The sequence below is a fragment of the Adiantum capillus-veneris genome, chromosome 24 (assembly GCF_014529385.1).
Source record: "Adiantum capillus-veneris isolate H3 chromosome 24, ASM1452938v2, whole genome shotgun sequence".
NCBI lineage: Eukaryota > Viridiplantae > Streptophyta > Polypodiopsida > Polypodiales > Pteridaceae > Adiantum > Adiantum capillus-veneris.
The window spans coordinates 74,695,361-74,706,189 of NC_140954.1; the positions used below are offsets into that span (position 1 = coordinate 74,695,361).

At 42.2% G+C, this 10,829-nt stretch overlaps 1 protein-coding gene across 2 annotated transcripts in view; it reads left to right on the top strand.

Annotated features, from left to right (window-relative positions):
- The first annotated feature begins 6,217 nt into the window (after positions 1-6,217).
- LOC147426593 (sphingoid long-chain bases kinase 1-like) overlaps positions 6,218-10,829 on the top strand; it is a 53,017-nt gene continuing 48,405 nt past the window's right edge. Inside the window, exon 1 of one of the 2 annotated variants that reach the window (XM_086498993.1) lies at positions 6,218-6,497. Coding sequence is in view for 1 of the 2 variants with exons in the window: in XM_086498995.1 (XP_086355121.1) it covers positions 6,390-6,497 (108 nt within the window). In the remaining variant the exon portion in view is untranslated. The remainder of the gene's footprint in view (positions 6,498-10,829) is intronic. The other variant, XM_086498995.1, reaches the window with a different exon arrangement.

Genomic DNA, 10,829 nt, shown 5'->3' on the forward strand with positions numbered 1-10,829 from the left:
TGTTTTATTTCTACCACGACAATGTTTGAAAGTAAGCATACTCTTTTCTCTTATCCATGAAGAACCATAAAAGAAACACAAAAAGGAAAAGAAAGGTCAGGAAAGAAAGGACTTAGCTCCGTCTTTTGCACATGGAGATCCCACAACCATGTTGCAAGCATTGCTAGGAGTGTAGATCCATGCTGCGATACCACTCCTGTAGTTGTGAGTGCAAAGGGCCTGCAAAATACACAAATAGCACATGATCAACGATAAAATCAAAAGGTCCTTATACTTGAACAATTGTGTACACACAAAATCCACAACCCAATTGATACAAAAGAGGTAGAAAGTGAGAGGGAAAGGGGAAGAGAACGTGCAAGTGCACCTTCTAGAGCGAAGTGCTACACATGCACGATAAGAGAGGAGAGGTGAGAGAGAAGAAGAAAGACACGGACACTAGGTGCAATGTCCCCCCCTACAAGAGTGAGCATTTTCCATAGTTCATAAGAGCACTTAAATATGAAATGTCCATAAACCCACTATCCTTTTGCATAGTCCATAGTTCACTTATGCTTTTGCCACCTATCAGGTGCAATAAATAACTATTTTTCTTACACAAAGAGTACAATGAGCCAAAATTTTGGCATTTCAAAATGATCAAATTCCCCTTGCAAATCATCGAAGAACCATTGTTGAAATTGTAGTATAGCCCAAATCATCAAGCTAGAGTGTTGACACTAAGCTCTTAGTAAACTTTGGTACATGTATTATACCTGGAAGCATAAATTCAGTGTCATTATGCATGCACCCAATGCCACAAATGTCAAGTTGATATGAATCACCTAGCTTGATTGAACCATGCATAGAAGCATAATTGGAGGACCATTCCCTATGGGGAGTAACGTGGAAATTGGCACCTAAGTCAATGATCCAGTTTTGTGCATAACACTCATTAAGAGCCAATAATGCATATGCCTCAAATCAGTGTTGAATATCAATACATCTGACAATTGCGACACGTCAAGAACAACCTTAGATGGTGGAGACTCAACTACATTGAGCTTCTCAATTCTCACGCTGCCTTTAGGAGAGTCAGACTTCATAATGGCTTTACCCTTTTCACATGTAAAATGGAGCAATCTTTTTTCAAATGGCTTTTCTTGTGGCAATGATAACATTCCACATTTTGCAAGTCACGTCCGCGACTTTTGCTACGAGCATTCTTGTGATCTTATGATTGACCACGATTATGACAACGACCTCTCTTTGCTTGGGATGATCATCACTATGCCCACTAATGTCAAAGAGACCAATGTCTAATATCTTTTGTGAGCAAAGCACTAGTAACATTATTGAAAGCAAACTTCCTCTTAGGGGTGGAGTTATGAATGACAATGTTAAACGTGTCCCACGATCAAGGCAAAGAACATAGCAAGAAAATGGCTTTCATTTCACCATCACAATTGAATCCTTTAGATGTAAACTGTGAAAACAAGCCATTGAGCTCATCCAATTGTGAATTGACATTGCCCTCTTTCATGTTCAAACGCATGAGATTTTTCATAAAGAAAAACCTTGTTTGAGGCAATCTTGCCATCCCAAGCTGAGCAAAATAACTCCCATAAATTCTTTGCTGTATTTTTGTCCAAAATTGTAAAGAAAATGGAATCACCAAGGTGCAGGCAAATGGTTTCCATAGCACAAGCATCAAGTTCCTTCCATTGATCATCAATGTAAACACCCTCTCTGTGCTCTTTCAATGGTGATGCAAAGCCCTTATTGACCAAAACATCAAGCATACACTACTTCCACATCGTGAAGTTTGTGCCATCAAACTTCTTGATATAATACTCTTCTTTCTCAAAAGATCCATCCATAATTAACAAGAGAAAATGCAAGCGAGTGAGGCTAAGAATTTATGGCGAAATTTCTACACAAATTTTGGTAAAGTCTCCTTTGTACAAAGATCAAAATCTCAACCCTGAAACAAGAAAATCAACGCATAAACCATAAAAGATTGCTAACAGGACATCAAATCGCATAACTACTCAAAAAATCATTGTAGATGAAAAACTACCAATTGAAGCACCTACACACCTTTATACATGTCTTTTGGCAAGACCACGAGTAGGGAGATCTCCAGCAACCTGTATCACCAAAGGTGTCTCATACATCCGAGAACACCCCAAACTCAATAAAATCTCACATGAGGCCCTCCAAAAGTTTACCAAACTCAATGTCTATCCACAACCTCAAAAAGGGCTCTTCCGTACCAAGTCTGAGAAACGACCGGGTAACTGTCAAATCAAGCCAAAATAAGCTCCAGAATGACATGCAGAGGTAGTATCTACAACACAACATATATGAGTCATAAAGTCACTGCAAAGTGTAGGATATGCACATAAACAAGCTCCAACAGATAATATGAAAGTAGTGAAATCACTATCCCAGTGGGGATCTGCTCTCAAAAGAGCACAACACCATCAAGGTGTCAAAAACTATGCATAAACTCGCATAAGCTCCCACTGGAACTGAGATGATACAAAAAATATGTGTCAATCTATTGTAGACCCTATAAGAGAACTGCAAATATGGAGATCACAATCTCAAAAGTAAACCGCAAGTGTATACATCATGCCCAAAACACATATGGCATATGTCTCTCTCAAGCCAAGAGACAAATTGTGCTCCATTGAAGCACAAAATGTATGCTTGTATATTTGTGTCCATGTCTTTGTCTCTTACCTGTAATAAGGTGGGAGAGCTATGCTTGCTCTCTGTATGGGTAGTCGCAAAACTGGAGAGCTACACTCCCGCTATGTCAAAGCCGCCGATGTCGTAAGTATTTGAGAGTCCAATCCGGAGAAAGTCCGATCCTCTCTCTCTCTCTCTCTCTCTCTCTCTCTCTCTCTCTCTCTCTCTCACTGCTCCACTATGTGTGTCCTCGAGGCCTTCAACGTTGAAATTGAGATGAAGCTATCTCTTTCTCTCTCTATAAACTCTCTCTCCTATCTTACTCAACTCAAATACACAAATTTTCTTGAGAAAATAGCCTCCATGTTTTTAATTTCAAACATACTTCAATTGACAAGCTCTTCTACAAAGTCGTAGAGCTCAAAGAGAGCTTTGTTTGATAAAAAAAAGTTTTCAAATTCGACTTTTCTAGCTCAAGTTATGAGCAAAATAGTGACCTCTTATCAATATGTCCTAAACTGAGCGACTTGCTTCTCTCTCATTGAGCACAAAGAAAGATCAACATCCGTAGCTTGTGGAGTTCAACCCCTTGCCACCTTGATACATACCTTGATCTCACAATGCCTCCATAGCCATGGAAGCTCCGGGCTTTGATGCATTGCCGATGTGAAGCTCATAGGGAAGAGGGAAATAGCGAGAGAGGAGCAGTACCACAACCTTCGGCTTTGATACCACTTGTGCGATGCATGCAAAGTGCAAGGGAGGAGAGGAATAGACACACGATGTAGGTGAAGCTCATTGTGAAGAGGTGAGTAACATAGGTGGGGTATTTTGGCATAGTAGAGCTTTCCTATTTAGTCTCATGGCTCTGTTTTTATGTTGTGGCTTGCATGTTTTTAACAAGTAGGCCGATACTTGGCAGCAACAGCATGAGGCTTCACATGTGTCAGTGATGTGTATTTTATCTGTTGTATCCTTTGTAGGGCTTTTTGAATAATAAAGTTCTTGCTAATGAATACATGGGCTTTAGGGTCTTAATCCAAACAAGTAATGCGGTAGTTATCTTTCAAATTTTAAATATGCCACGCAATTGCGTAAATATATTACGGCCTTGCCAATGGGGGAGGAAGTTGTGGCATTATATTTCAAAGAGATGATGTAGTTCAAGGACTTTTGTCTCTTGAGGGGTTTACAAAAGTTGCATCTTAATAATGATATTAGCTACCTTAGTTAGCTCAACTATTGCAATCATTAGGTTGTATGGTTAAGATGAGATGTGATTTAACACATACTCAAGTGTTTCTTGTAGGTATATATGATTATAGTAGCTCGTGTAACTACATGCCCATATGCATGGTTAAACCCTTCCTTGGGGGTTGCATATACACACCCATTCATGACTAAAGTTAAACACCTACTTTTGATTACAAGAAAGAGTTTTTAAGGAAGGTTCATAAGACCAAGTCAACATGCATTTATACGAAGCTTCTAAACACTTAATCTTTATACCAAAAGAAAAAGAAGTTAAAGAACTGCTTAAGGAGTCTTACATCCAAAGAGGGGTTGACACACTAAGTACATGTGAAAGGGAGTTTCCTACATTTGGGGAGCTCTTCCAATTACATCCTTACATACCTTCAATCATTTATATAGTACATGTTTATCACTATGGATACAAGCAGAAGTGAAGACTTGTCTTGATCTAGGGGGTTACATTCTTACATACATGCAATCATTTATACAATTTAGATTTAGCGATGGAGATATATGAAGACTTGTCTTGATATAGGAAGTGGTGGGCCATAAGGTTGAGTAAGGTAATTTGGATACATAGGTGTGGGTTTGGAGTATGGCAGTTTCCTAGAGAGTTTACAAGGAAAGATGATTGTCAATGTGGGACATGTTGAGGGGCTAAGACAATAATCCTATAGGAGGTTTATTGTCTACTTTTGCCTTTGGGTGTCCTTCCTTCTCCGTGACCTCACTTCTTGTCCTTTTCCTTTAGATTGCTTATCCTTGATCGAGACTAATGCTTTCTTGATGGAACACAAGACTTCAAAAGGTTGCTTGATGATGATGAAGATTGGCTGAACATTATGAGGTGTTTCACCTCATCTTGGACCTTTTGCCTACAATAAGTGTACGAGGAGGGCTTTGATGGCTTCTTAAGCCTTTGTGGCAATCCATTTGAGGAAGGATAGCGCAAACTTCTTGAGAGATGAGACAGAAAAGAAGGTATGAATATAGTAATTGGCGGAGATAGTGAATGCATTGAATATAGTAGTTGGGGAAGATAATGATAGGGGGGCGTACCTTGGAACAAAGGCTTTCTTCTTTGGTGGATGAGAGGCTCTTTGCATAGTTTTTTGCCACAAGCTTCCATAAATTTGTACAAAGAGGTGAGCAGAGTTTTCAAACCAATCCTTATGCTCCTTGCATCATCATTAAAGATAGTTAGCCAATCAAAAGCCTTGCCAGGTATTCTATCTAGCAAGAGAGTAGATTTTGAACTAGGATGGTATATCAAGCAAAGTCAAGAAAAGTATTTCAAGTTCCTCGTCTTTCATCAAGGTTTCAATATCCAACTCAATGATTGTGGCATGGAAGGCAAGGTCCTTTACACAAAGCACCATGCCTTGACAATTGAGGGTGGTTAGGGAAGCATGGAGTGTTTTTTGTGAATAAGAGTGGATGTGTGTTGAGTTTGCCTTGCTTGTTTTTTGTGTGGCTGTGTTTGCATGTTTGGTGTGTGTGTGTTTTGTTTGGTTTATGTGTGTGTGTATGTGCCTTTGTTTGACGTGTTTTCATGTTTGTGGTTGGGATCTCTTTTTCTCCTCTTTGACAGGTTTTTCAACAGATTTCTCTCCGATCGAGCGGGCTTCGATTGATTTTCTTCCTTTCTGGTCATGCTCGACACTGAGGTCCTCAACAACCACCGTCAATAAGTGGGACTTGTTCTCTAGCATCTAAGTATTCCTTTCAAGGTTGTTCTAGCTTGAGCATTTATAATTTCTTCATTTGGAGATTTTGTTGGAGGTTCTTGGTGTCTCCCTCTAGCTTCTTCTCACTCATTTTTGACCCCAAATTGTAAATATTACATCCTTCACGAACTACTAGCATTGCATTCCCATTGCTTCTCTTGGAAATCATTGAGTATATGGAGCTGTTTTTGAGGTGCCTATCTTTCAGAGATTTCAGGAGTCCTCTCTCCCTTATACATGGCCATAGCACTCTTTAGGAGAGGTTTGTTCCACAGCCTTTTACTTAGTTCTTTAGTTGCCCTTGTGGCTAGTTGTATCAATCCCTTACAGGTCTTGCCTATGGACCCACTACGTATTACAAAATATGTTTCTCTAGGGTTGACACCATTCGCGTGTCTGAGGGAATTTTCAAGTAATAGAAATCAACATCTTTGTATCTGCGTGTGTGTGTGTGTGAGATTACAAAAAGAAAAATGTGTTGTGTGAGAGAGAGAGAGAGAGAGAGAGAGAGAGAGAGTAGATAGGTTTTGAACTAAAGACGTTGCTGTGAGGTCGGCGTCATTCACCCTTTGAATAGAGAGAAATGTCTGCTGCTCGAATTCTTGGTGCCTTCTTCTTTTGCACTCGGTGCCCCACTTCTCTCCGCATCCCGCGATCGTAATCATCCCTGCTCTGGATCTACCTAATTTCTCCTCCTTCGACTTATGTGCCGGAGAGCTCGAGCCCACATCGATGCTCTCCACCTCGTTCACTCGCATCGCTTCCCCCGGCCCTACCTTCTGCTTTTCATGGCGAGGTTCAACACAAATCGTTCCTTGTGCGAAGCTCAGATTACAGAAAGTAAGTCTCTCTTAATAGCTGACTAATGCTGTTTGTTGCTGGAAGATTTTGAGAGAATAAGAAGCTTTTCTTGACCAGGAAATGTCTGTCTGTTTGTGTGGTGCTGTACCGAATCATCTGATTAGCAGTTGTTTAATGAACGCACTTAATTGTTTGAAGAGCAGTTGTTTGGGACCCTATTTTTGATAGCTTGCTTAGCAAATGTCATTTCGTTGGTACACTAGTGTGTGAGCTATTAGGACCCACGGGCTTGTCTCAATTCTTCAAAATGGATCGATGTGGTAGACTCATTGCTAAGATTTTGATGTGCGTCAGGTTTAAACAACTGACCAGAAGCTGTCACGTCAACGCATTTTTCATTTTAGAGCATGTTCTTCTCTGTGCCATGGAAAATTTAGGCTTTATTGTTTGTCACTTATTTTGTGTAGCATTCGGATTCCTTCTTGTTGTTTTTCATATGGAGCTGTAATCCCCTGCGAACTAGCTTGAGAAGCAGCTTCACTGCTCATAGCAGCTCAAAGTCGTTTGTTCAAAATTAAATCAGTATTCGTATTGGATTCGGAAGAACCAAACCTTCATGCGCAAGTGTAAGAGGCTTGGACACTCCAAGCGAGAAATCAATACGGCGGAGTTCCGTGCCCCAAAGATTGGTGCCCCTTTCGGTATCTCTTTATCATTGATCCGAGGGACCTCTGCCCTCAGACTCTGCGTCTAGATGTTCTGCAGAGTGAGGCCCCAAGGAGTCTGATATTCTTACATGGGATGCCAAAAGCAGAGCCGCAAAAGCAAGCTGGTTCAAAAGCACTAAGCCCAAAAGCAGCTGATCCCAAAAGCTCACGTAAAAAGTGTTATGTCAGCAGCCCAGTGCAAATCACAGAAATTCGTACAGCCTGCCACATGGCGCCTGCAACAGAAGTCACGAAATTTCGTATGGCCCTGCCACGTCAGCATCCGTATGATGTGACAATCCGTATGATCTGTTAGGTCAGCATGTCAGCGCATTTTACGGAAACCTCTACCAGAGCTCAAGCTTATGGTCTGTAGGGTTTTACGCCCCATGACAGTTGCTTCATAAGTTCTTCAAGTTAGTCCGTTCAGTTTCTCTTGTCCATTCCTCTACCAGTTGTCATCACTTTGTGACATCAAGCAATGATGATCATACATTCAATGTCGATCTAATTGAATGACGACTTGGCAACGATCGGCCACTCTCTTTGAGACTCCAAACTGGATCTACCGGTGGCTCCAAGGCACCTCTTGGGACAGTTTCTATGTGTTAGATCTAGGTTTTAGGCCGAAAAATTATTCTCCTTGGCTGTATTCTTAAAAATTTTGGACTATCAGAATTTGAGCCTAGGGCTGCGTATGGCTTCTTTTGGGAGGCTAATACCGACCAATCTAGTGGAGTTGATTGGGCAGAAGGATGCCTTAAAAATGCAGAGCTTGGGGCTGAATTGGAGTATGTTTTTGCGACCAAATCCTTCACTAGTGGTATACGTGAAGGAATGCAACAACTCCAAAAACAAAATGATGATGCATTTTGCATCTTCCATTCGTTGAGATAGTAAGTCGCCTATGGTACTTGTGCTCGACCTGATTCTTGCCTGAAGGATTGTCTCGTGTGTCGATTGCAAATCCAAACTCCTTTGGCAAGTTGGCTCTAATACCCACACATTTTTTGGCTTTTGGATCAAGCTTAGTCCACAACTCATCCGACACATGCTCATGAACAATGCATCCAAAAACTTTTAAGCTGTGACAAATCATGTTTTTTGCCAGTAAACTTCTCCTTAGGTGTCATATTATGTACTGCAATAGGATTCCTATTCATATTGTTACAGCAGTAGAGACTGCCTAACCCAATAACAATGAGGCATAATCTTCTCATAGTCCATGCAGGCACTTATGTCACTAGACTAAGAAAAAATAGAGTCACAATACCTTTGGGTACTCCGTTGAAATGCAAGAAAGACTTAAGCACCTTGTCCTCTCCTCTTATTTTTTAATAAGAGAAAAAGTAAGAGGAAAATACTCCATGGAATCAATCTCCTCTCACCATTGTGTGTTTGTTACGAAATGTGGAGGTTGATACTGGCGACAATCACATGGTTTCATTGTGCGTCCTTGTTTCTCTCCGCGTACCCATTGATGCCATGAGGGGTGCCTCAAGAGATGCTACATTGTGGACATGGTGCCATCCTCCGCTTGGCGAAATGGTGAGAGTGCATTTGAATTTGATATGGAGTAGGATTTGTAGGTAGTGTCACAAGTTGATGACATGGCATGCCGAGCCCGAGAGGCCGAGGCTGAGAGACAAGGGGTTAGAGTTAATAACCCAAAAGAATTGCAGTTGTTGTGGCCGAGGGGCCTAAAAAAGGGGTTAGGATTTTAAAAACCTAACCCACCAACTTAAAGAACTTATGGAGCACCAATTGAGGGGTCTAAACCCTAAGCTCGAGGTCTAGGGCAGATTTCCCAATTTGCGCTGAGGGTGACACATGGCATTGCTGTACGGATTTCTGCGATTTGCGCTGGCTGAAAAGCTGGCAAATAGCGCATGATTTTGAAAGGAGTTGCTTTTGGTGCCTTGGTGCTTTTGGATGGGAGCTTTTGTGTAAGGATTTTAGATGCTAATCCTTAATTAAGTACTTAAAACTCGTGATTAAGACTTAAGAAACTGAACTGAACTTAGAAACAAGACTTAGAAGACTCTGTGTTTGATTGATTGAAAGTGTGATACAAGGGTTCCTTTTATAGGAATTGAATAGTCATCAGTGAAGAGACATGTCTCTTTGTGAAGAGACATGTCTCTTTGTGAAGAGACATGACTTTAGGCGAAAAGACACATCCTTTCGGCGAAGAGCTGCAACCATTGGGTGAAGAGTCGCACCCGTAAGGTGAAGGGGTCACAAAGGGGTGTGACCAGTCGTCGAAGGAGTGTGGCTTTTGGCGAAGAGGTATGTCTTTTGGGCGAAGGGGTGTGACCATTCGAGAACAGGAGTCCTCCTGGGTTAGTCACACTTCGCATCTGCATCTGTAATGAATCAAGAAGAGTGTAACAAGTCACAATCGTGACATTTTGGGGCTTTGCTCTTGGGCATCTTTTGTACTGTTTATAAGTGCCGAGAGGGCCAATCTTTTGAGGGTCTCGGAGAGAATTGGACCCTCGGGGAGTTCTACCTTTGCAAAGCAATAATAAAGAAATACCGGAAGGGGCGTCGGTATTGGGGCTAGTGTATTTGGGGACGGAACTTCGCCGTTTCGTGTCGACTCTGTCACCAGGAGGTGTATTTTTCTTGTTGCCTTCCGTAAATAAGTACTAGATATTTTTATTTATTTTTATTTTTACTTGTTTTCCCCGGAACCCTTGAAAAGGTGCAAGTGGACATTGCATGGCCAGTGTGAAACGGCTGCGGCCGAATAGGTTTCTCACAGCGGGAGTCTGGGTCTGTCAGTCTGGGACTGGTCGGGCCAGTTAGCAGTGAATTCTGATGAGTATGGAAGCCTGTGTGCGCCAAATGAAATCTGGGCCACTCGGAAAGTCACTTACAACTTTATAAGTCAGTGGGAACTAGAGAATTAACTCAAAAGGGGCAAACTGGACACATGGCGGCTCCAGGCAGTTTTGCCACTTCCAGCATGAAGAGGGGGCGCCCAATTTGAGAGAGGAGGCTGATTTGACTCATAAGTGAGCTACAGTGTGTGTGTGAGTAGTGGGTGCAGGTCTACAGCTTTAATGGAAAGCTTGCCTTCTCCTCTGTCTCATGTAGCGCGATGATTTGCTCTCGTGCATCTCTCTCCCCCCTTTGGCACATATGGTAATGCCCCACTAGTTGGGCTACTCAGATGAACATGTACAGTTGTGGGGGTTTATGCGCGTTTGCCAAGGCAAGAGCCTTCTAAACAGGAACCGGATTAGCTAATTGCTAATCCCCCACAGGTACGCTCAGTTCCATCGCGAAAGATTGCGAGTTTGGAGAGTTTTCTCGCGTGAAAACTCGTCCAACTCATAGGGGAACTGTCCCATTGCGTGCCGGAGCCCTTGGGACACGCGTAGGCGTGTTCGCTCCGCTAAAAACGATCCGAAACAGCGAATTACAGCCTGCTGTGTTTTTCTGCAGGTTTAGGGTTTCGCACTTAAACTGCAAGGGAACATTGGGGGAGCCTCGTGAGAGCCTTGGGATGCGTGTACAGGCTTTTGGGCACCCGGCAGTGAAAAACAGGGAATTACAGCCCGCTGAAATTCTGTGACAGCTCACCAGAAAGCTTCCAGATAGCGAGGGAATCCCTCCTAGACAGGTGCTTTTGACCTACAGGGGTTTTTGCGTCGTT